Genomic DNA, 27063 nt, shown 5'->3' on the forward strand with positions numbered 1-27063 from the left:
CCCACAATGCCGTTAGGGAGGAATTCCAGAATTGTGACCCAGCGACTACGAAGGAACGGTGATATATTTCCAAGTCAGGATGGTGAGTGACTTGGAGGGGAACTCGCAGGTGGTGGTGTTCCCATTTATCTGCTGCCCTTGCCCTTCTAGATGGAAGTGGTCATGGGTTTGGAAGGTGCTGTCTGAGGAGCTTTGGTGAATTGCTGCAGTGCATCTTGTAGATAGTACACACTGCTGCTACTGAGCGTCAATGGTGGAGGGATTGAATGTTTGTAGATGTGGTGCCAATCAAACGGGCTGCTTTGTCCTGGATAGTGTCAAGCTTCTTGTGTGTTGTAGGAGCTGCACCCATCCAGGCAGGTGGGGAGTATTCCATCACACTCCTGACTTGTGCCTTGTAGATGGCGGATAGGCTCTAGGGAGTCAGGAGGTTAGTTACTCATTGCAGTATTCCTTATCTCTGACCTACTCTTGTAGCCACCGTGTTTATGTGGTGAGTCAGTTGAGTTTCTGGTCAATGGTAACCCCAAGGATGTTGACAGTGGGGGATTCAGTGATGGTTACACCATTGAATGTTAAGGAGCAGTGGTTAGAGTGTCTCTTATTGGTGATGGTTATTGTCTGGCATTTGTGTGGTGAATGTTATTTGCCACATGACAGGACAAGCCTGGATATTGTCCAGATCTTGTTGCATTTGAACATGGACTGCTTCAGTAACTGAGGAGTCACGAATGGTGCTGAACTTTGTTCAATCATTGCGAACATCCCCACTTCTGACCTTATGACAGGGGGAAGGTCATTGACGAAGCAGCTGAAGATGTTGGGCCGAGGACACTGCCCAGAGGGACTCCTGCAGAGATGTCCTGGAGCTGAGATGACTGACCCTCCACAACCGCAGCCATCTTCCTATGTGCCAGGTATGACTCCAACCAGCGGAGAGTTTGCCCCCAATATCCATTGATTCCAGTTTCGCTAGGGCTCCTTGATGCCACACTAGGTCGAATGCGGCCTTGATGTCAAGGGCTGTCACTCTCACCTCACCTCTGGAATTCAGCTTTTGTCCATGTTTGAACCAAGGCTGTAATGAGGTCAGGAACTGAGTGACCCTGGCAAAACTCAAACTGGGCGTCACTGAGCAGGTTATTGCTGAGCAGGTGCTGCTTGATAACACTGTTGATAACCCCTTCCATCACTTTACTGATGATCAAGATTGGGCGGTAATCGGCCGGGTTGGATTTGTCCTGCTTTTTGTGTACAGGACACAACTGGGCAATTTTCCACATTATCGGGTAGATGCCAGTGTTGCAACTGTACTGGAAGAGCTTGGCTAGGGGAGCGGCAAGTTCTGGAGCACAAGTCTTCAGTACTATTGCAGAATGTTATCAGGGCCCATTGCTTTTGCAGTATCCAGTGCCTCCAACCATTTCTTGATAACACATGGAATGAATCGAATTGGCTGGAGACTGGCATCTGAGATGCTGGGGACCACTGGAGGAAGCCGAGATGGATCATCCATTTTTTTACGCAGGGTGATAATGATCAGGAAATCGTTGCATTTGAGGGTGGTGGAAGTGTAGACTGTTAACAATTTTCAAAGGAAATAGGATGACTTGAGGGACATAAACTTGCAGGAAAATGGGGATAGAGGGGCAATGGGACAGAGGGCAGACATGGATTCAATGGCTGAATGGCCTCCTGTGCCTCACTCAGTATCAAAATTAGGAGCTGAAGAAATTGTAAACATTCGTGACTCAGACTCTTACAAATAAACTGAGACCCAAAGAACCTTGCCAGAGAGGTTTGCAGTGATCCTAGGTGGCACAGTGTTAGCACTGCTGCCTCACAGCGCCAGGGACCCGGGTTCAATTCCTGTAATGGGTGACTGTCTGTGTGGAGTTTGCACATTCTCCCCGTGTCTATCTGGGTTTCGTCCCGGTGCTCCGGTTTCCCTCCACAGTCCAAAAATGTGTGGGTTAGGTTGATTGAGTAAGAAGTTTAACAACACCAGGTTAAAGTCCAACAGGTTTATTTGGTAGCAAAAGCCACACAAGCTTTCGAGGCTCTGAGCCCCTTCTTCAGGTGAGTGGGAATTCTGTTCACAAACAGAACTTATAAGACACAGACTCAATTTACATGAATAATGGTTGGAATGCGAATACTTACAACTAATCCAGTCTTTAAGAAACAAAACAATGGGAGTGGAGAGAGCATCAAGACAGGCTAAAAAGATGTGTATTGTCTCCAGACAAGACAGCCAGTGAAACTCTGCAGGTCCACGCAACTGTGGGAGTTACAAATAGTGTGACATAAATTCTGATTCTAGGATCGCATGATAAAGACTCAGGAGGAAAAAAGCAGAAATATTTATGTGAAATAGTGTGACATAAACCCAATATCCCGGTTGAGGCCGTCCTTGTGTGTGCGGAACCTGGCTATCAGTTTCTGCTCCGCGACTCTGCGCTGTCGTGTGTCGCGAAGGCCGCCTTGGAGAACGCTTACCCGAATATCAGAGGCCGAATGCCCGTGACCGCTGAAGTGCTCCCCAACAGGAAGAGAACAGTCTTGCCAGTGATGCAAGACTGTTCTCTTCCTGTTGGGGAGCACTTCAGCGGTCACGGGCATTCGGCCTCTGATATTCGGGTAAGCGTTCTCCAAGGCGGCCTTCGCGACACACGACAGCGCAGAGTCGCGGAGCAGAAACTGATAGCCAGGTTCCGCACACACAAGGACGGCCTCAACCGGGATATTGGGTTTATGTCACACTATTTCACATAAATATTTCTGCTTTTTTCCTCCTGAGTCTTTATCATGCGATCCTAGAATCAGAATTTATGTCACACTATTTGTAACTCCCACAGTTGCGTGGACCTGCAGAGTTTCACTGGCTGTCTTGTCTGGAGACAATACACATCTTTTTAGCCTGTCTTGATGCTCTCTCCACTCCCATTGTTTTGTTTCTTAAAGACTGGATTAGTTGTAAGTATTCGCATTCCAACCATTATTCATGTAAATTGAGTCTGTGTCTTATAAGTTCTGTTTGTGAACAGAATTCCCACTCACCTGAAGAAGGGGCTCAGAGCCTCGAAAGCTTGTGTGGCTTTTGCTACCAAATAAACCTGTTGGACTTTAACCTGGTGTTGTTAAACTTCTTACTGTGTTTACCCCAGTCCAACGCCGGCATCTCCACATCATTAGGTTGATTGGCCATGCTAAATTGCTCCTTAGTGTTAGGGGGATGTCAGGGGTCTTAGTAGGGTAAATATGTGGGGTTACGGGAACAGGACCAGGGTAGGATTGTTGTCGGTGTAGGCTGGATGGGCCGAATAGCCTCCTTCTGCACTGCAGGTATTCCATGATAATTGTACATCTTGGATGAACACCATGACGGTTACAGCTTCCTTGCCAGAGGAACTAAAACAAGCCATGAGGAAGTATAGTATGTTCTTTATAAAGGAACTTGCTCATATTGCACATGCATCTCCTGCAAAGGGGGAATAAGCTGTGAGATTGTCAGTTAAATGACTTTTAGCAGCCCTATACAACAGGAAAGGGATCTGTAGTTGTTGGTGTACCATGAAGTGGGGTTAATGCTAAATATGCAAATAGATAATCTACAGCATCAGTGATGTAAGATCACATGACACCAGAGTATGGTGAGAGATATTTCTATGCCGAGTCTCATGCTAAGCCTTACTGTACATAGAACCCTACCATGCAGAAGGAGGCCCATCAGCCCATCAAGCCTGCACTGTACATAGTTAGAAGTTTAACAACACCAGGTTAAAGTCCAACAGGTTTATTTGGTAGCAAAAGCCACACAAGCTTTCGAGGCTCTGAGCCCCTTCTTCAGGTGAGTGGGAATTCTGTTCACAAACAGAACTTATAAGACACAGACTCAATTTACATGAATAATGGTTGGAATGCGAATACTTACAACTAATCCAGTCTTTAAGAAACAAAACAATGGGAGTGGAGAGAGCATCAAGACAGGCTAAAAAGATGTGTATTGTCTCCAGACAAGACAGCCAGTGAAACTCTGCAGGTCCACGCAACTGTGGGAGTTACAAATAGTGTGACATAAATTCTGATTCTAGGATCGCATGATAAAGACTCAGGAGGAAAAAAGCAGAAATATTTATGTGAAATAGTGTGACATAAACCCAATATCCCGGTTGAGGCCGTCCTTGTGTGTGCGGAACCTGGCTATCAGTTTCTGCTCCGCGACTCTGCGCTGTCGTGTGTCGCGAAGGCCGCCTTGGAGAACGCTTACCCGAATATCAGAGGCCGAATGCCCGTGACCGCTGAAGTGCTCCCCAACAGGAAGAGAACAGTCTTGCCTGGTGATTGTCGAGCGGTGTTCATTCATCCGTTGTCGCAGCGTCTGCATAGTTTCCCCAATGTACCATGCCTCGGGACATCCTTTCTTGCAGCGTATCAGGTAGACAACGTTGGCCGAGTTGCAAGAGTATGTACCGTGTACCTGGTGGATGGTGTTCTCACGTGAGATGATGGCATCTGTGTCGATGATCCGGCACGTCTTGCAGAGGTTGCTGTGGCAGGGTTGTGTGGTGTCTTGGTCACTGTTCTCCTGAAGGCTGGGTAGTTTGCTGCGGACAATGGTCTGTTTGAGGTTGTGCAGTTGTTTGAAGGCAAGAAGTGGGGGTGTGGGGATGGCCTTGGCGAGATGTTCGTCTTCATCAATGACATGTTGAAGGCTCCGGAGGAGATGCCGTAGCTTCTCCGCTCCGGGGAAGTACTGGACAACGAAGGGTACTCTGTCCACTGTGTCCCGTGTTTGTCTTCTGAGGAGGTCGGTGCGGTTTTTCGCTGTGGCGCGTTGGAACTGTTGATCAATGAGTCTAGCGCCATATCCTGTTCTTATGAGGGCATCTTTCAGCGTCTGGAGGTGTCTGTTGCGATCCTCCTCATCCGAGCAGATCCTGTGTATACGGAGGGCTTGTCCGTAGGGGATGGCTTCTTTAACGTGTTTAGGGTGGAAGCTGGAGAAGTGGAGCATCGTGAGGTTATCCGTGGGCTTGCGGTACAGTGAGGTGCTGAGGTGACCGTCCTTAATGGAGATGCGCGTGTCCAAGAATGCAACTGATTCCGGAGAGTAGTCTATGGTGAGCCTGATGGTGGGATGGAACTTGTTGATGTCATCATAGAGTTGTTTCAGTGATTGTTCACCATGAGTCCAAAGGAAGAAAATGTCATCGATGTATCTAGTGTATAGCACCGGTTGAAGGTCCCGTGCGGTGAAGAAGTCTTGTTCGAACCTGTGCATGAAGATGTTGGCATATTGAGGTGCAAATTTGGTCCCCATGGCTGTTCCGTGTGTCTGGATGAAGAACTGGTTGTTGAAGGTGAAGATATTGTGGTCCAGGATGAAGCGGATGAGATGTAAAATTGCATCTGGAAACTGGCAGTTGTTGGCGCTGAGCACTGAGGCCGTTGCAGCAATGCCATCGTCATGGGGGATGCTGGTGTAGAGTGCTGAGACATCCATTGTGACGAGGAGCGCTCCTGGTTCAACTGCTCCATGTGTGCCGAGTTTCTGTAGGAAGTCCGTCGTGTCGCGACAAAAGCTGGGGGTTCTTTGTACAATGGGTTTCAGGATGCCCTCGACATAGCCGGAGAGGTTCTCGCACAGGGTCCCATTGCCCGATACGATGGGACGGCCGGGTGTGTTTGCCTTGTGTATCTTCGGGAGGCAGTAGAGATCTCCAACGCGGGGAGTACGTGGGATGAGAGCACGGAGGGTGTTCTGAAGGTCCGGATCAAAGGTCTTGATCAGAGTGTTGAGTTGACGGGTGTGTTCTTTGGTCGGATCTGCAGGTAACTGTCTGTAGTGTTCCTCGTTGTTGAGTTGTCGGTACACTTCTTTGCAGTAATCCGTTCTGTTCAGTATGACGATGGCCCCTCCTTTGTCTGCTGGTTTGATGACAATGTTGCGGTTGGTCTTGAGAGCGTGGATGGCGTTACGTTGTGCTTGGGTGATGTTCGGGGCTGTCTTGTGAGTGCGGCTGATGAATTTGGTGTTGACGCACCTCCTGACGGCTTGGGCATACATGTCAAGTCGAGGGCAGCGGCCTTCCGGAGGAGTCCAATTCGACTCTTTCCTCTTCGGATGCACTGCGGATCTCTCTGTCGGCTGTTCCAGTTCATTGGCTGTCTCATTGTGTTCGTTGTTGGCCTCTTGGGGTTTGTGGAAGAACTCCCTCAGCCTCATTCGCCTGATGAATTCCTCTGTGTCTGCTGCGAGACTGATGGGGTCTATTTTGGTGGTGGGGCAAAAATTAAGCCCTCGGCTGAGAACTTCGATTTCATCTGGTTGAAGTGTGTAGTCGGACAAGTTGACAATGGACTTCCCTGCAGTGGGACTGTTTCCTACTGTGGTACCGGGGGAGGCTTGGTTGCTGCTGGTGGTGATGCCGAGTTTCTCAAGTTTCCTGTTCTTGGTGTGCATGTAGATGGTGTAGTTCCTTTGTCTCGTCTGCTTGGCAGAGTTTCGCAGCTGGTCTGCGTCCTGAGCGCAAGTTGAGAATATGGATTCGATCTTGGTTTCCAGGCTGCGGCGTTTGCTGTAGAGTTGGTGTATGAGGTGGTTGAGGAGGGTGAGAGAGGTGCGACGGCAAAGTCTCTCAGCGTAGTCTGTGTTATAGGTTGACCTGAGTGGGTTCGTGATCTGTAGTCCTTTCGGTATCTTGTCTGCTTTCTTGCATCTTTGTAGAAACTTGATGTCTGTGTCTAAACACGTTAAAGAAGCCATCCCCTACGGACAAGCCCTCCGTATACACAGGATCTGCTCGGATGAGGAGGATCGCAACAGACACCTCCAGACGCTGAAAGATGCCCTCATAAGAACAGGATATGGCGCTAGACTCATTGATCAACAGTTCCAACGCGCCACAGCGAAAAACCGCACCGACCTCCTCAGAAGACAAACACGGGACACAGTGGACAGAGTACCCTTCGTTGTCCAGTACTTCCCCGGAGCGGAGAAGCTACGGCATCTCCTCCGGAGCCTTCAACATGTCATTGATGAAGACGAACATCTCGCCAAGGCCATCCCCACACCCCCACTTCTTGCCTTCAAACAACTGCACAACCTCAAACAGACCATTGTCCGCAGCAAACTACCCAGCCTTCAGGAGAACAGTGACCAAGACACCACACAACCCTGCCACAGCAACCTCTGCAAGACGTGCCGGATCATCGACACAGATGCCATCATCTCACGTGAGAACACCATCCACCAGGTACACGGTACATACTCTTGCAACTCGGCCAACGTTGTCTACCTGATACGCTGCAAGAAAGGATGTCCCGAGGCATGGTACATTGGGGAAACTATGCAGACGCTGCGACAACGGATGAATGAACACCGCTCGACAATCACCAGGCAAGACTGTTCTCTTCCTGTTGGGGAGCACTTCAGCGGTCACGGGCATTCGGCCTCTGATATTCGGGTAAGCGTTCTCCAAGGCGGCCTTCGCGACACACGACAGCGCAGAGTCGCGGAGCAGAAACTGATAGCCAGGTTCCGCACACACAAGGACGGCCTCAACCGGGATATTGGGTTTATGTCACACTATTTCACATAAATATTTCTGCTTTTTTCCTCCTGAGTCTTTATCATGCGATCCTAGAATCAGAATTTATGTCACACTATTTGTAACTCCCACAGTTGCGTGGACCTGCAGAGTTTCACTGGCTGTCTTGTCTGGAGACAATACACATCTTTTTAGCCTGTCTTGATGCTCTCTCCACTCCCATTGTTTTGTTTCTTAAAGACTGGATTAGTTGTAAGTATTCGCATTCCAACCATTATTCATGTAAATTGAGTCTGTGTCTTATAAGTTCTGTTTGTGAACAGAATTCCCACTCACCTGAAGAAGGGGCTCAGAGCCTCGAAAGCTTGTGTGGCTTTTGCTACCAAATAAACCTGTTGGACTTTAACCTGGTGTTGTTAAACTTCTTACTGTGTTTACCCCAGTCCAACGCCGGCATCTCCACATCATGACTGTACATAGTTGACAGAATGTTCAATAAAAGGTCAAGTTTACAAACAAGCCTCGCTTCCAGCTGTAAATACACACCACTGATAACCCCAGCTATGACTCACAATGAGGTAACAGAGTTGGTGAATTGGAGGCATCAGCAAGTACAACAGGAGAGGAGCCAGAAGGGGTGAGCCTATAGTGTAGGAGTTAGGAACTTTCCTGAGACCCTGTCACAACCACACAGAGAATGGTGTCCAGCTCTGGATATTGTACAGAAAGGCCAGCCAGGCAGCTAGATGTTAAAAGAATATGAAATCTAGACCAAGCTTATGGCACTTTCATCATGAGGAAGGGGCAAAGATATACTTGCATCAGTTTGTTGGGGATGGGGAAAATTCTGGCCAAATATTTAAGGAAGTTGTGAAGGAGCAAATACATTGTACCTTGATGATGTACATCTTTTTTTCCCCCAACAGCAAGATTCAGACCCAGAAACTGAAGGTGGGGACAGTTGATTTTTGATATTGCAGGCATGTAGAAGATTGGAAAGGGGCTGAGCAGATGGCCAGTTGACTCTGAAAGAATACTATGATCATCATTGTGGGGTCTTAGCTTCTGTTATCCTTGGTTAGGATGGATAGGAATTGCTGGAAAACTTGTAATATTCATGCAACATTCCAATAACTATGTTCAGTGCAAGGCTTAGCGCGAGGCTCTACATAGAAATATCTCTCTCAGCGTACTCTGTCGTCATGTGATCTTACATCACTGATCAGGTCAGCTGTCTATTACATATTTAACCTGAATCGTTTGCACTGCAAGAATAGCAAAGGGCTTCAGTATTTCTAGACCAGACAACTGGTATGAAATTCAATAAACTCAATCCTTCACTTGCCTATGATATTATAACGAATGTCCCAGATTCATTGACCCAAATTGTTGCCTGAAAAGATTTACATGAATAAAAAAGATTATTTGCCCAGTAAATGGACAACAATAGCAGGTGGCACTTAAAAATGTAACCTCTTGCAAGTACTTATCAAATTAGGTGCATCTATGGGGAAGTTGGAAGTGGAGGAGGTCAATGAAATAGGTACATGGAAGAGTGTTACAAACAAAAGCAGGGACTCACAGAAGGGAAGGGATGGTCACTTCGCCTCTGCAGACTGCGCCTGAGCTTTGGTTAAAGCTCATTGCTTCTGCAACAACAGAGCCTGAATGCTAAAATGTAACAAGACAAATTCTTGGTTAATTATTACCAGTAAACTGTGTCTAGTGAAAAATATCAACCTGTGCCATGTAAGCGATAATAACTTACATCATCTGTTAGGAACCAGATCAGAAACTCCAAGGTACGTTACGGGGGTAACCTAGACCAACTTTTTTTGATTTTGGCATTAGGGTGAGCATAAGGTGTTCTGCTCCAGGTACAATTCAATTGACTCACTAGGAAGCTTTTATCAAAACAAACTTTGTTTGAGAGCACAGTTAGAATATAGCAAAAATAATTAGCATAACATTTCCAATTAAAATACTTAAACAAGACAAAGTATAATTCTTAACAGCTATCCATCTCTATAGTTCCAATTTAAGCAGTGTCTCCATGGACAAATATCCCTTCTTTAGAACCAGTTAGCACCAAAAACCCATGTGGATGCAAGGGCGGCACGGTAGCACAGTGGTTAGCACTGCTGCTTCATAGCTCCAGGGACCTGGGTTCGGTTCCCTGTCTGTGTGGAGTTTGCACATTCTCCTCGTGTCTGCGTGGGTTTCCTCCGGGTGCTCCGGTTTCCTCCCACAGTCCAAAGATGTGTGGGTTAGGTTGATTGGCCATGCTAAAATTGCCCCTTAGTGTCCTGGGATGCGTAGATTAGCGGGTAAAATATGTAGGGATATGGGGATAGGGCCTGGGTGGGATTGTGGTCGGTGCAGACTTGATGGGCCGAATGGCCTCTTTCTGTACTGTAGGATTTCTATGATTTCTATGATTTCCAGCTCTTTAAGACCTCTGGACAGAGATCCAGACAGATACCTATCTTCTGACTCTCATACAACCACCTCCCCAAACAGCAGAATCTCAGAGAAAGAGACTTGTTTCGTGGCAGATTCTAGTCTCCAACTCCAGAGACAGGAAGAGACACAGAAAAAGTAACCTCTCTTTAAAGTCCCCCAACAGCAGACTGCCCTTGATTTCTCTGTGCAAGCCTAGCTCCATTCAGTCACCTGTTTTTTTTCTGTCAGTCAACCTACTCAAGCCCTACTCACAAAACCCCAGGGGAACACTAAAAAAGCAGAGCAGCATTGATTCAGATTAAAACCAACATTCTAGCAATTAGGAACAATTATGCTGCTGCAGTAACAATACAGAGCTGCCAGATACAGACCCAGTGGCACCCTTGTTAATAAAACAAACTGCTAAAATGGATTCAGCACAAAAAAACATGACCCAAATACATTTGTTAAAGGCACAATATTGTCACACATCTGGGAACTGAAAAGAAACAAGAAAGACAGACTTGCATTTATATAGCACCTTACATGGTCACTGGATGTCCCAAAGAGTCAATGAAGTACTTTCTGGAGTCTAGTCATTGTTGTTACGTATGAAACAAGGCAGTCGATTTACAAACAGTGATGTGGTAATGACCAGATGATGGTGCCCAGCAAGATTTGTTCTGCCCTGACAATACAACTCATTTTCAGTCGGACTTGCCGATCCTAGCTGAGGCAGAAATGGAAGAGTGAAGCTTCTCACATGGAGGTCGGGTGAGCGTAGGAGAGTCGGCAGTGATGGGGGAAGGAGAGGACATGCTTTCTTCTTCCCGCAGCAGCTGCTGTTTTCAGTAAGGTTTCTAAACTGTTGGGAAAATTAAGGGCCGGAATTCTCCAGTCTCGCACATCCTGACAATGCTGCCAGAGAGAATGGAAGATTTGACGCTCAGTCAAACCTCCATTTACTGCAGTGGGACTGGAGAATCCCAGCACAGGCAAGGTTGGAAAACTCTGGCCAAAATCTTTCATAGCTTTTTTAAATATGGAAAGATGTTCAATTATCTGGGTGCTGACCTGAAGTTTTTTTTTTAAAAAGCCACAAGTTCACCTTGGACTGGGGTCAGGCCTGCCTTCTTCCAAGACATGATCTGACCTCCAGAAAGATGTGGAGGCTTTGGACAGGGTACAGAAGAGGTTTACCAGGATGTTGCCTGGTCTGGTAGGTATTAGCCATGAGGAGAGGCTGGATAAACTCAGTTTGTTCTCACTGGAACGATGCAAACCTGATAGAGGTTTCTCATAAAATCCTACAGTGCAGGTCATCAGGCTCATCGAGTCTACACCAACAACAATCCCACCCAGGCCCTATCCTCATAACCCCATGTATTTACCCTGCTAATCCCCCTTACAAGGGGCAATTTAGCAGGGCAAATCCTCCTAACCCAAACATCTTTGAACTGTGGTAGGAAACCAGAGCACCCGGAGGAAACCCATGCAGACACGGGGAAAATGTACAAACTCCATGCAGACAGTCACCCAAGCCGGGAATCAAACCCAGGTCCCTGGCGCTGTGAGGCAGCAGTGCTAACCACTGTGCCACCGTGCCGGTTTACAAGATTATGAGTGGCATAGACAGAGTGGATAGTCAGATGTTCTTTCCTAGAGTAGAAAAGTCAAGTACTAGACAACAGAGGTTTAAGATGTGTGGGGAAATATTTAGAGGAGATGTGCAAGGCACATTTTTTACACAGAGGATGGTGAATGTCTGGAATGCCTGCCGAGGGAAGTGGTGGAAGCAGGTACGCTAGCAGCATTTAAGGGGCATCTAGATGAACACATGAATAGGAAGGAATGGAAGGATACGGATTCTGTAAGTGCGTACGGTTTTAGTTTAGGTAGGCATCATAATCGGTGCAGGCTTGGAGGGCCGAAGGGCCTGTTCCTGTGCTGTACTTTTCTTTGTTCTTTGTCCTTGAGGAAGATCTTTGTGATTTTTATAAATGATCTGGATGAGGAAGTGGAAGGAAGAGTTGGCAAGTTTGCTGATGACACAAAGGTTGGTGGTGTTGTGGATAGTGTAGAGGGATGTCAGCAGTTGCAACGAGACATAGATAAGATGCAAGACTGGGCGGAGAAGTGGCAGATGGACTTCAACCCAGATAAGCGTGTGGTGGTTCATTTTGGCAGGTCGAATAGGATGAAAGAATATAATATTAAGGGTAAGACGCTTGGCAGTGTGGAAGATCAGAAGGATCTTGGGGTCCGGGTTCATAGGACGCTCAAAGCAGCGTCGCAGGTAGAGGCTGTGGTTAAGAAGGCGTATGGAATACTGGCCTTCATCAATAGAGGAATCGAGTTTAGAAATCGGGAGATAATGCTGCAGCTGTATAAGACCCTGGTCAGACCCCACCTGGAGTACTGTGCCCAGTTCTGGTCGCCTCATTACAGAAAGGATGTGGAAGCCATAAAAAGGGTGCAGAGGAGATTTACAAGGATGTTGCCTGGATTAGGTGGCATGCCTTATGAGGATAGGTTGAGAGAGCTAGGTCTTTTCTCCTTGGAGAGGCAAAGGATGAGAGGCGACCTGATAGAGGTTTACAAGATGTTGAGAGGTATTGATGGAGTGGATTCTCAGAGGCTTTTACTCAGGGCTGAAATAGTTGCCCCAAGAGGTCACAGGTTTAGGGTGCTGGGGAGTAGGTACAGAGGAGATGTTAGGGGTAAGTTTTTCACTCAGAGGGTGGTGGGTGCGTGGAATCGGCTGCCGGTAGTGGTGGTGGAGGCGAATTCGATAGGGTCTTTTAAGAGACTTTTGGATAAGTTCATGGAAGCTAATAAGATAGAGGGTTATAGATGAGCCTAGTAGGTAGGGACATGTTTGGCGCAACTTGTGGGCTGAAGGGCCTGTTTGTGCTGTAGCTTTTCTATGTTCTATATGTTTGTTTTGAACTGCAATCACTTTAACTGGTGGGGAAAAAAAACTGAAAGGCAAGGTTTAGTGACTTACTGGAAATCTCATGGCAGAGACAAGCTTTAAGCTTTGAAGCTGCTGGTTTTGAAGTCAGTCATGTTGGGAATGAGTTGGGAAAGGAAGATTATCCTATGTGACTCTCTCTCTCTCTGCCCTGCCGGAAATGCCGTGTGCCTGGTTCTCAACCTGCTGCCAGAGAATCCTCGTGAGTGTGACTTGTTTACATTTGGAGCTGCAAAGTTGAAGCAAGAAGAATTGGTCCAGTTCCAGATATCCTGCTCCATGCTGACGTTCCATTGGTGAGAACTTCTAGACAATACATGAGGGAACTCCAGATCAACAATATCGAGACCCTGTGAACATTACCCCTTATTTTATAATGCCTATCCTCCAAAGCCCATCTACTTGGAGGAACCTCCTCATTGAAGGGACACAATTCTTCAAGGACACCTGATGGCAAAAGGAGGTCTGGAAAAGGAGCCTAAGAAAGAATATCAGCGATCTAGAGTCTGAGGACTGAACCAACCTCCCGGAAACACCTGCCAAGTGTACAGTTGGAGATATAGGGGGCGATTCTCCCATCGCGACCCACAACTTTTCAGGCGGGTCAGGCTGTGAGATGCGTGTCGTTGGCCTTTTTCAGGGATTTGCGCATGCGCCGGGAACGCATGTGCATCTCGTAGAGACGGAGAACAGTCGGAGTCCAGACCACACTGGAAACCGGCGGGAAGACAGATACGTTATTTGAATCTTTTTTTCATATGTTTTGCACATTATTATTGGGAATTTGCAGGGCCCGACTGAATCTCCCACCCCGCCAGGAGTACTTCATTCCAGCGGGGTTTAGAGTAGCTCCCCACATTTGGGGAACTAGCGGGAGATCCTGCCGGAATGAAGGGGGGAAATCGGGGGCCCCCCAGGGGGTCAGGCGGTGGGGGAGGTGGTGCCTCCTGGACATCGGGGCGCTCCAGAGTGGGGGGAGGTCAGGGCTGGCCCGGGAATTGTCATGGGGACCACAATCGAGCCAAGGGGGGAGCTGGAGGGGCAGCACTGCAGGGGTCCCGGGCTGGCCAGCAATCGAGCTTGCCAGCAAACGGGGAGACTGACAGATCGGGGCCACTGCGCATGCACAGAGTTCAGGAACTGTCAGACTCCGGTGTGAATAGGCCCCAACCCCCTGGGTTTTTAATGAGATTCCTGATTGTGTCCTCTGCAGTGCACAGAGTGCGGAGATTCAGGTCTGAAGCTGCATTGAAAAAACAGTCATGATCTAGAACAGTTTTCCCGCCAATTCAACACTTTTGGGAGAATCGCCCCCATAGTTCTAGGATGGGGCTCGTCAGCCATGTAAGGACCCACAGAATCCAAGACCAGGAACACAGTTTCTTAGGCGGACAATCAGACCCGTTAGTGAGTGATCACCAAAGAAGGGGTGATTAGGGACAGTCAGCATGGCTTTGAGAGTGGAAAATCATGTCTCACAAATTTGATTGAGTTTTTTGAAGGGGCAACCAAGAAGGTAGATGAGGCAGTGCAGTTGATGTTGTCTACATGGACTTTAGTAAGGCCTTTGACAAGGTACCACATGGTAGGTTGTTGCATAAAGTTAAATCTCATGGGATCCAGGGTGAGGTATCTAAATGGATACAAAATTGGCTTTTTGACAGAAGCCAGAGGGTGGTTGTCGAGGGTTGTTTTTCAAACTGGAGGCCTGTGACCAGTGGTGTGCCTCAGGGATCAGTGCTGGGCCCACTGTTATTTGTCATTTATATTAATGATTTGGATGAGAATATAGGAGGCATGGTTAATAAGTTTGCAGATGACACCATGATTGGTGGCATAGTGGACAGTGAAGAAAGTTATCTCCGATTGCAAGGGGATCTTGATCAATTGGGCCAGTGGGCTGACGAATGGCAGATGGAGTTTAATTTAGATAAATGTGAGGTGATGCATTTTGGTAGATTGAACCAGGGCAGGACTTACTCAGTTAATGGTAGGGCATTGGGGAGAGTTACAGAACAAAGAGATCTAGGGGTACATGTTCATAGCTGCTTGAAAGTGGAGTCACAGGTGGACAGAGTGGTGAAGAAGGCATTCAGCATGCTTGGTTTCATCGGTCAGAACATTGAATACAGGAGTTGGCACGTCTTGTTGAAGTTGTACAAGACATTGGTAAGGCCATACTTGGAGTACTGTGTATGGGTCTGGTCATCCTATTATAGAAAGGATATTATTAAACTAGAAAGAGTGCAGAAGAGATTTACTAGGATGCTACCGGGACTTGATGGATTGAGTTATAAGGAGAGGCTGGACAGACTGGGACTTTTTTCTCTGGAGCGTAGAAGGCTGAGGGGTGATCTTATAGAGGTCTATAAATAATGAGGGGCACAGATCAGCTAGATAGTCAATATCTTTTCCCAAAGGTAGGGGAGTCTAAAACTAGAGGGCATAGGTTTAAGGTGAGAGGGGAGAGATACAAAAGTGTCCAGAGGGGCAATTTTTTCACACAGAGGGTGATGAGTGTCTGGAACAAGCTGCCAGAGATAGTATTAGAGGCAGGTACAATTTTGTCTTTTAAAAAGCATTTAGATAGTTACATGGATACGATGGGTATGGGCCAAACGTGGGCAATTGGGATTAGCTTAGGGGTTTTAAAAAAAAGGCAGCGTGGACAAGTTGGGCTGAAGGTCCTGTTTCCATGCTGTAAACCTCTATGACTCTAAGAAAGAGATTTGAGGTTGGATGTATCAGAGTAAGAAAACTTTCCCTGAAATAGATCTATGATAGGGTAAGGGACAGGGGAGATTAAATGAGAATAATCTTTTCAGGCACAAAAGTTAAAGGGAGTTGGAAAGATACAGTAAAGAAATAAAAGATATATCCAGGTAAAGTCTAATTAGATTCATAGCGGCCACCAGAATGTAACAGGAAGGGATAAAGGAAGAAATCAAATTGGTAAAAATAAAATGACACATGATGGAGACAGAGCTTATGATCTGAAGTTACGGAACTCAACGTTTAGTCTAGAAAGCTGGAGAGATCCCAGTCCAAAGATCAGGTGCTGTTCCTCGAGTTTCTGGAGCATTGTAGCAGGCTGTGGACAGCAAGGTAAGAGTGGCCTTAAGGTGGAGAATTAAAATGACAAGCAACAGGAAGCTCGGATTCATACTTAAGGACTGTACAGAGGTGTTCCGCAGAGTGATCTCCCAATCTATGTTTCTCCTCCCCTGTGTACAAGAAACCACTTCGAGAGCAGCAAATACAGTCAGATAAATTGAAAGAAATTTGCGTGAATCGTTGTTTTACTTGGAAGGCGTATTTGGGGCCTTGGATGGTGAGAAGGAAGGAGGTTAAAGGAAAGTGTTACATCTTCTGCACTTGCACTGAAAGGTGCCATGGGAAGGGAAGGGAATGTTGGACGAACTGTGGAGTGGACCAGGGGATCGCAGAGGGAACAGTTCCTTTGGAATGCTGAGAGGTGAGGGGGGAGAGAATGCGTTTGGTAGTGGTATCACACCGGAGGATGATCCATTGAATCCGGAAGCTGTTGGGGTGGAAGGTAAGGTCAATGGGGAACCCTATCATGGTTTTGGGAGAGAGGGGAAGGGATGAAAGCAGAGTGTTGGAAATAGGTTAGACACAGGAAGTACACGCTGGCACAGTGGTTAGCACTGCTGCCCCACAGTGCCAGGGAACTGGGTTCGATTTCCAGCTTGGATCACTGTCTGTGTGGAGTTCGCACGTTCTCCCCACTTCTGCGTGATTTTCATCCAGGTGCTCCGGTTTCCACCCACAGTCCAAAGATGTGCGGGTTAGGTGGATTGGCCATGATAAATTGCCCCTTAGTGTCAGGGAGACTAGCTGGGGTAAATACATGGGGTTATGGGAGTAGGGTCGGATTGTGGTCGGTGCAGACTCGATGGGCTGAATGGTCTCTTTCTGCACTGTAGGATCCTATGATCCTAAGAGTCCGGTTAACCATGCTTGGGGTGTGGAGGAGTGTGGGGGAGGGGGAAAGAGTTCTCAATTCAGAAGGAAGGAAAATGAGCAGATACACTAATATGGAATGCTGTATTGTTCAACTCAACACGCTACAGCCTTCTGGACTCAAACATGGAGATCAACAACTTTAGATCGTAACCTCTGCCCTCATCTTGTTCTATGTGAGGGGCAACTTCAGCAGGACCGGAAGATCCCACCGGAAGGACCAGCCAGCAAGTCCCACTCAATGATAACATTCTGTCCTCTCAGGCTCAATCCTATCAGTTCAGAGGGAGACAGATTCGAGCGAGTGAGAGGACAGATTGTATCTGGAACTTGTTGCTCACTGTGTGGTCTCCTCCATCTCTGGGAGGCCAGATGCAGATTGGATAACTGCTTTGCAGACCACCTCTGTTCAGTCCACACACGTGACCTCAGCCTTGTGGTGTCCTGTCATTTTAACTCTCCATTCTGGCCTTTCTGTCCTTGGCCTGCTGCACAAAAGCTCGAGGAGCAACGCCTCATCTTTCGACAGAACATTCTACAGCCTTCTGGACTCAATATGGAGGTCAACAAAACAGTCCACACATGATACCCAGCACTAAAATAAGACAAACACTTACCCAGATTTGCATTTTGACATCGCAGCTCGAGAGCTTCATCGTGTGGTCAAGGGAAAAAGTTTGAAAGCGTACTGGAAGCAAATTTTAAAATGACAATGTGAGAAAATGTGCAAAGTGTATTTCAATGAACAATATCTACTCTTCTGCCACTTGATGCAATAGTTTCAGTGGATTCAGCATATTATCATTCACTCAGTCCAAACCAGAGGTGCATTGGAGCACCCACTCAAAGAACAAAGAACAGTTCAGCACAGGAACAAGCCCTTCAGACCACCAAGCCTGCACCAATCACATTGTCCTATCTAGAACAACCGCCTGTAACCCTCTATTCCCCGCCTGTTCATGTATCTATCCAGATAAGTCTTAAATGTCGCTAACGTATCTGCCTCAACCACCTCACTCGGCAGTGCATTCCAGGTCACCACCACCTCTGTGTAAAAAAACTTCCCCTGCACATCTCTACTGAACCTTCCTGCCTTATAGAGTCATAGAGGTTTACAGCATGGAAACAGGCTCTTCGGACCAACTTGTCCATGCCGCCCTTTGTTTTTAAACCCCTAAGCTAATCCCAATTGCCCGCATTTGACCCATATCCCTCTATACCCATCATACCCATGTAACTATCTAAATGCTTTTTAAAAGATAAGATTGTACCCGCCTCTACTACTACCTCTGGCAGCTTGTTCCAGACACTCACCACCCTCTGTGTGAAAAAATTGCCCCTCTGGACACTTTTGTATCTCTCCCCTCTCACCTTAAACCTATGCCCTCTAGTTTTAGACTCCCCTACCTTTGGGAAAAGATATTGACTATCTACCTTGTCTATGCCCCTCATTATTTTATAAACCTCTATAAGGTCACCCCTCAGCCTCCTACGCTCCAGAGAAAAAAGTCCCAGTCTATTCAGCCTCTCCCTATAACTCAATCCATCAAGTCCCGGTAGCATCCTAGTAAATCTCTTCTGCACTCTTTCTAGTTTAATAATATCCTTTCTATAATAGGGTGACCAGAATTGCACACAGTATTCCAAGTGTGGCCTTACCAATGTCTTGTACAACTTCAACAAGACGTGCCAACTCCTGTATTCAATGTTCTGACCGATGAAATCAAGCATGCCGAATGCCTTCTTCACCACCCTGTCCATCTGTGACTCCACTTTCAAGGAGCTATGAACATGTACCCCTCGATCTCTTTGTTCTGTAACTCTCCCCAACGTCCTACCATTAACTGAGTAAGTCCTGCCCTGGTTCAATCTACCAAAATGCATCACCTCGCATTTGTCTAAATTAAACTCCATCTGCCATTCGTCAGCCCACTGGCCCAATTGATCAAGATCCTGTTGCAATTGGAGATAATTTTCTTCACTGTCCACTATGCCACCAATCTTGGTGTCATCTGCAAACTTACTAACTATGCCCCCTATATTCTCATCCAAATTATTAATATAAATGACAAATAACAGTGGGCCCAACACTGATCCCTGAGGCACACCGCTGGTCACAGGCCTCCAGTTTGAAAAACAACTCTCTACAACCACCCTCTGGCTTCAGTCAAGAAGCCAATTTTGTATCCATTTAGATACCTCACCCTGGATCCCGTGAGATTTAACTTTATGCAACAGCCTACCATGCGGTACCTTGTCAAAGGCCTTACTAAAGTCCATGTGGACAACATCAACTGCACTGCCCTCATCTGCCTTCTTGGTTACCCCTTCAAAAAAAAAGTGCTATCCTAATGTTTACCTGTATCATTGGGTTTGTAGGTGGGTTTGTCAGTTTCGATAAAAATGAAGTATGGTTTTGGCAAGAGCCGAAGGTGAACCAATCTCCTCGTTGTAAAGAGTTCAGGAATTTCTGCAGCCAGAGTAATATACCATGTCCTTCTGGTTAATTCACATTTCTTCGCATTTTCTGGAAGGATCTGTGACAGTGGGATCACAAGGGTTATGCAGGATAATATCTAAAACAGCATCAAATAACTTGCCTAGAGAGAAGCAAGGCTCTGGAGTCCATTGGCAGCAAGTGTTGTGGTGATGGACTCACTCATGGAAGACTCACAGCATGGCTTTTAGAGTGAGGAGGACACATTCCGCATTGGACCAGAGGGTGCAGCTTACACTCGTGCAGCAACTTTATAGGAAACACTCGATCAATCTGATTCCCTGATTTCGCTCTCACAGGACGAGGAATTCCCAAGTCGCTGAATCTTGGCTCGTGAGCAATCAATCAGCACAAGAGTTCAGAAGTGGACTCAAATTGTGCTTCCAGCCCTGGTATGTCATTTCACACCGGCGAGCTGATCAATGGGCATTCGGCATGAAATAGGCCCTGACACCGATAGCCCGGCCGTAACACCCACACCAGGGGCCGTGACACCCACACCAGGGGCCGTGACACCCATACCCGGGGCACCGACACCCACGCCCGGGGCCCCGACACCCACGCCCGGGGCCCCGACACCCACGCCCGGGGCCCTGACACCCACACCCGTTGAACCCCGCAGTATACAAACCATCCCCCAGTCTGAGAAACAACTGTTCACCATGATTATCCTCAACACCGGTGCCCCACAAGACTTTATTCTCAGCTCCCTACTATACTCCTTAAACATCTATGACTGTTTGGCCAAATTCCCCTCCAACTCGATTTTCAAGTTTGCTGACAACATCACCATAGTGGGTCGGATCTCAGACAATGACGAGACAGAGTACAGGAATAAGATAGAGATTCTGGTGAACTGATGTGACAACAATAATCTCTCCTTCAATGTCAACAAAACGAAGGAGATTGTCACCGACATCAGGAAGCATAAAGGAAAACATGCCCCTGTCTATATCAACAGGGATGAAGTAGAAAGGGTCGAGAGCTTCAGGTTTCTAGGTCTCCAGATCACCAACAACCTGTCCTGATCCCTCCATGCCGACACTATAGTTAAGAAAGCCCACCAACACCTCTACTTTCTCAGGAGACTAAGGAAATTTGGCATGTCAGCTGCAACTCTCACCAACCTTTACAGATGCATCATAGAAAGCATTCTTTCTGGTTGTATCACAGCTTGGTATGGCTCCTGCTCTGCTCAAGACCACAAGAAACTACAAAGGGTCATGAATGAAGTCCAGTCCATCACTCAAACCAGCCTCCCATCCATTGATTCTGTCTACACTTCCCGCTGACTTGGAAAAGCAGCCGGCATAATCAAGGGCCCCACGGAGCCTGAACATGCTCTCTTCCACCTTCTTCTGTCAGGAAATAGATACAAAAGTCTGAGGACACGTACCAACTGACTCAAGAACAGCTTCTTCCCTGCTACAATCAGACCTTTGAATGGACCTACCTCGCATTAAGTTGATCTTTCTCTACACCCTAGCTATGACTGTAACACTACATTCTGCACTCTCCCCTTTCCTTCTCTATGTGCAGTATGCTTTGTCTGTATAGCGCGCAAGAAACAATACTTTTCATGTAACAATAATAAATCAAGTTATTACTCCCTGTTTCGTATCACTCAGCCAGCTTCATATCCATGCTGCCACTGTCCTTTTAATTCCAGCCAGTTTAACTTTGCTGCTGATTTAAGATAACGGGATAGAAAGCTACACATTCCAAATTTACCAAAGACACAAACATAGGCAACATTGTAAGCAATATAACATTTAAAGTAAATATTAAACAGCTGAAATTAAGGGGCAGAACTGTGACAAAAGTAGGTGAATGTGAGATCTTCCACTCTGGAGTTAAAGCTATAGGCTGGAATTTTCCTGTCACGCCCGCCCTGGGAACTGTAGCGGGCGGGGAGCAGACATGCAGAGATCTAGTCACCACGGGCGGGATTCTCCGATTTTGAGAAGAGCGCGGCTGGAGAATCCCGCCCATAGAACAGAATACTTTTTAATGATAAAAGGCTGGATACAGTGAGGGTCTGTGTTCACAAACTGCACAGGTTTACTGGAATAGAACCTGAGTTCCAAGGGTTAAATTTGAAGCAAGGTTAAACAAATAAGGATTGCATTCCCTGGAATGATTTGATCCAAGATTTTTAAAAGATATTTAGTGGAACTGATAGGATGGATAGAGAGAGACTATTTCTGTTGATAGGGGAGTCCAGGACTAAGAGGAATTGTCTAAAGATTAGAGCCAGACCTTCAAGCCCTGGTGTCCCAGTGTCAGCTCCTGTACATATACACCACACTGCTGTCTGCTATCATATGGTAAGGTGTCTAACAACACCAGGTTAAAGTAACCTGGTGTTGTTAGATTCCTTACTGTGTTTACACCAGTCCAACGCCGGTATCTCCACATCATGCTATCATATGACAGTGTGTGTTAGTGTCCATTTACATTACTAATCATATTCTTTCCCAGAAACAAACACGCAGGTGCACACAGAAACACACATGTGCATGTACACAGAAACACACACTCACATACAGATATACACACAAACACATACTTACAATCAAAGCATATACACACCACTCACCTCCATGCACACCAGTCTTTCCCTCAAGGGAAAACAGTCTTTCAGCATCCACCATGTTAAGTCTCCTCAGGATCTTATATGTTTCAATAAGATCACTTCTTATTCTTCTAAACCCCAATAGATACAGGCCCAGCCTGTCCAACCTTTCCTCAGAAGATAACAACTCCCTCATCCCAGGAATCAGTCGAGTGAACTTTCTAATGGAATTAGAATGTTGCCAGGACCTGGGGACTGCACGAGGGGTCGTGGAGTTATCACAATTCAACACCTGTCAGTTGTCCAGATACTATATCAAGATGAATGTTTATTTACAGGTCTTCAGACACTCACCAACACAGGAAAAAAAAGCAAACAAATACCTAGCTTTTCCTTGAGCCTAACTTTACACACATTTCTACATATAGTGAATCCTTCCCTTTTCAAAGCAACCTCATTTCATTTGCGAGTGGGTTTTTACTTTTATTGACACTCAGTATTCTGCTTATTTAGTCTGATAAGGCTGCACAACTGATCCTTGCTGCATCGATTCCATCAGTCTGCCATGTGACTTCCCACAGCCATCTTGATAGGAAAGCTCTTATCCAGAAACTGAAGATTAAGAGGGAAATATCGCCCTTCGAGCACAGCCTCTGGTGACACCACAATCTTTTCTCTTCTTCTCACGCAGTCCCTCAGAGTCGAGGATGATTTGCTTCCACACTAAAAATGAGTTCTCAGTTGACTGAGGAGTTCAATGTGTGACTTGCTGTCTCTGTCCCAGGTGGAGCAGATGGTGAGTGGGTGAGTGAATGGGTGGGTGTGGGTGGGGTGGAGTGAGTGGAGGGGTGGATGGGGCGGTTGGAGGTCTGGGTGGGGCAGTTGGAGGTGTGGGTGGGTGGGGCAGTTGGAGATGTGGGTGGGTGGGGCAGTTGGAGGTCCGGGTGGGTGGGGTGCCCGGGTCACCACGCCCTCTTTCACCGTCGACATTTGGCTTCAGCTTGCTCTTGCCGATGTTCAGCTCCTTCCCAAATGCTTTTCCTTCACTTCGAACGATCTTGAGCCAGGGATTCTCAGGTGCCTGTGGGGATGTTGCACTTTATCGAGAAGACTTTGAGGGTTCCCTTGAAGCATTTCCTGTGCTCTCCTGGGGCGCACTTGCCATGTTGAAGCTCTGAGTAGATTGTTTCAGGAGTCTCGTGTCAGGCATGTGGATGATGTGGTCTGCCAGCGGAGCTGATTAAGTGTGGTCAATGTTTTGATGTTGGCCTGAGCAATAACACTGATGTTGATGTGCCTATCCTGCCAGTGGATTTACAGGATCTTACGGAGGTAGCACTGGTGGTACTTTCCCAGGTTTAGAGATGCCTGCTGTACACTATCCACATCTCTGAACCATTTTGGAGGGTGGGTATCACTTCTGCTCCGTGGACAATGAGCTTGGTGCTGGGTCTGAGGTCCTGGTCTTCAAACACTCTCTTCCTCAGGTGACCAAAGCCTACCCTGGCACATTGAAGGCGGTATTGAACCTCATTATTGATGTCTGTCCTCATTGACAAAAGGCACCCAAGGCATGAAAAGTGGCCCACGTTATCAAAGGCCTCTCTGTGGATTTTGATGACAAGGAGGTAGTGCTGTGTGGCGGGGCAGGTTGGTAGAGGACCTTTGTCTTAAGGAGGTTTAGTGTAAGGTCCATGCTCTGTACGCCTGAGTGAAGGTGTTGATGATGGCGTGGAGCTCAGCCTCAGAATGTGCATGGACGTGAGCATCATCTGCACACTGTGGTTCAGTGACAGAGGATGGGGCAACCTGCAGGCGGTGGAGGTTGAACAGATTCCTATTTGTTCTGTGGTTTAGCTCCACTCCAGCAGAGAACTTGCTGAGGGTGAGATGGAGCATTGCAGCAAGGAAAATCGAGAAGAGAATTGGTGCATTGATACAGCCTTGCTTGACCCCAGTCTGAACAGTAATTGGGTCTGTGGTGGATCCATTGGTCAGGAGCACTGTTTGCAGGTCATCGTGGAGAAAGCGGAGGATGACAATGTTTTGGGAGAAGCCAAAATGGAGGAGGCAATGAAAGAAGACTCTTGCAGTTACTTTCCCTGTGGCCAACAGCAGGGCAGTTCCTCTGTAGTTACTGCACTTAGTCAGATTACAGCATCTCTGAGATCTCCTGGCATGTTCTCCTCCTTCCAGGTAAGGGCAGTTCAGTCCAATACTGCTTCTCCGCCATGTTTTAGTGCTTTGGTGGAGATTCCATCTGCTCCTGGTGCCTTGTTGTTCTTTAGCTCTCAAATGGCCTTTTCTACCTCGTGCTGAATTGTGTCCCCCACACGGGGAAACCTCCTTTCAGAATCCACCCTGTCAAGTGCCCTCAGATCTTATGTGTTTCAATAAGATCATCTCTCAAACTTCTAAGCTCCAGTGGCACAATGGTTAGCACTGTTGTCTCACAGCGCCAGGGACCTAGGTTCGATTCCGGCCTTAGGTGACTGCGTGGGTTTCCTCCGGGTGCTCAGGTTTCCTTCCACAAACCAAAGATGTGCAGGTTAGGTGGATTGGCCATGGTAAATGTGTGAGATTATGGGGATATGGGATGGGGGTTGAACCTGGCTAATATGCTCTTTCGGAGAGTCGGTGTAGACTTGATAGGCCAAATGGCCTCTTTCTGCATTGTAGGGATTCTATGGAAAAGAGAAATTTTGTGGATAGAGGCCCAGTCAGTCCAACCTTTCCTCAGAAGATAACTTCCTCTCTCAGGAATCAGTTGAGTGAATCTTTTCTGAACTGTTACTTGGGGCGGCACAGTAGTTAGCACTGCTGCCTCACAGCGCCAGGGACCTGGGTTCGATTCCCGGCTTGGGTCACTGTCTCTGTGGAGTTTGCACATTCTCCCCATATCTGCGTGGGTTTTCTCCAAGTGCTGCAGTTCCCTCCCACATTCTGAAAGGCGTGCTGGTTAGGTGCATTGACCCAAACAGACACCGGACTGTGGTAACTCGGAGAATTTCACAGTAACTTCACTGCAGTAAGCCTTACTTGTGACTAATAAATAAAACTTCAAAACTTTAAACTTGTTCTTTAGCTCTCAAATGGCCTTTTCTACCTCGTGCTGAATTGTATCCATTGTATACATTTGTATCCTTCCTTAAATAAGACCAAAACTGTACACGGTTCTCGAGATGTGGTCTCACCAACACCCTGTAAAACTGTAGCAAAATCTCACCAGTTTTGCAATAAACAACAACATTCTATGTAAATTCCTAATCACTTATGGTACCTGCTTTTCCTGATTATATACCAGGAAACCCAAATCCCTCTGTACCACAGAGTTCTACAAACTCTACATTTAAGTAAAATGCTGCTTTTCTTCCTGCCAAAGTGGACAGGTTCACATTTTCCCACATTTTTCTCCATCTGCCAATTTTTTGTCCAATCACTTAACCTATCCATGTCCCTTTGCAGACTCCTTATGTCCTCTTCACAAGTGACTTTCCCACCTATCTTTGTGTCAGCAGCTAATTTAGCAATCATACATTTGGTCCTTTCATTCATCTCATTGATAGAAATTGTAAACAGTTGAAGTCCCAGCACTGATCCATGTGACACTCCACTCATCACATCTTGCCAACCAAAAAATGACCCATTTATGCATACTCTACTTCCTGTCGGCTAACCAATCCTCTATCCATACTAATATGGTACTCCCTATACTGTGAGCTCTTATTTTGTGTAGTAACCTTTGATGTGGCACCTTGTGAGATGCCTTCTGAAAATCCTAAGTGCACATCCACAGGTTCCCCTTTACCCATGTTGCTTGTTACTTACTCAAAACATTCCAATAAATTAGTCAAACATGATTTCCCTTTCACAATTCCATGTAGACTCTGCATGATTGCACTAAGATTTTCTAAGTGTCCTGCTATAACCAGCTTAGTCTGATTCTAGCAATTTTCCTACCAGATATTAAGCTAACTGGCTTTCTGTCTGCCTCCTTTCTTGAATAGAGGAGTAACATTTGCTATTTTCCAATCCGATGGGACCTTTCCAGAATCTATGAAATGCTGGAAAAGTTAAACCAATGCAAACCAATCTACTATCTCAGCAGCCACTTCGTTTCAGACTCTAGGACCTGTGACTTGTCAGCCTATAGTTCTAATAATTTTCTCAGTACCCTTTCCCTGGTGATTGTAATAGTTCCTCCTTCCTGATTCACAATTACTTCTGGGATGTTATTAGTATCTTGCGCAGTGAGGAAGATGCAAAATATCTGTTGAATTCATCCACTATTTCCAAATCTTCCATGCTCACTTCAGTTATTTTTTTCCACACAAAACCTTGCCCACACAAGCACAAATCTTTGCCTCTAGACACACAAACCCTTGCCTGCGTGCACACACACACAAACCCTTATCTACTCACACGCGCGCGCACACAGACACACACAAACCTTTGCTACACATGCACACACCCTTGCCTACACACACACACACTTGCTACACACACACAAACCCTTGCCTGCACACACACACAAACTTTGCTACACTCACACCCTTGCCTATGCGCATACACACACAAACCTTTACTACACACACACACCAACCTTTACTATACACACACCTCGGCTACACACACACACCAAACCTTTGCTACACACACACACACACCAACCTTTACTATACACACACCTCGGCTACACACACACCAAACCTTTGCTAAACATACAAACCCTTGCCTACACAAAGCCTCACCTTCACAAACCCCTGCCCATGCATGCACAAAGCCTCACCTGCACACAGAACAAACACACACGCACACATGCAGACACGCAGCCTCACCAATACATATATATTCTTGTCTGCGTACACACTCGCTCTTGGATTTTCTATGAAGGGAGGACTCCTCCTCTATTTGAAAATGGAGGAGACAGACAATCCATTTTATGTTTAGAGCAGTGATTTCCCTCCATTTACAAAAATTTATGATGCAGAATGAGTCCCTCCCTCTGGACATCTGCTCCAAGGTGCCTCTATTTCTC

General features: G+C 46.7%; 1 protein-coding gene across 1 annotated transcript in view; it reads right to left on the reverse strand.

The window, feature by feature from the left end:
• LOC144506322 (complement C4-B-like) overlaps nucleotides 1–27063 on the reverse strand; it is an 86922-nt gene that overhangs the window by 50109 nt on the left and 9750 nt on the right. The window contains exons 3-5 of the mRNA XM_078232279.1: nucleotides 19313–19490; nucleotides 17571–17641; nucleotides 9136–9224 (exon numbers count right to left, since the gene is read on the reverse strand). Of these exons, the coding sequence (XP_078088405.1) occupies nucleotides 9136–9224; nucleotides 17571–17641; nucleotides 19313–19490 (338 nt within the window). The remainder of the gene's footprint in view (nucleotides 1–9135; nucleotides 9225–17570; nucleotides 17642–19312; nucleotides 19491–27063) is intronic.

The sequence above is a fragment of the Mustelus asterias genome, chromosome 17 (genome assembly GCF_964213995.1).
Source record: "Mustelus asterias chromosome 17, sMusAst1.hap1.1, whole genome shotgun sequence".
Lineage (NCBI taxonomy): Eukaryota > Metazoa > Chordata > Chondrichthyes > Carcharhiniformes > Triakidae > Mustelus > Mustelus asterias.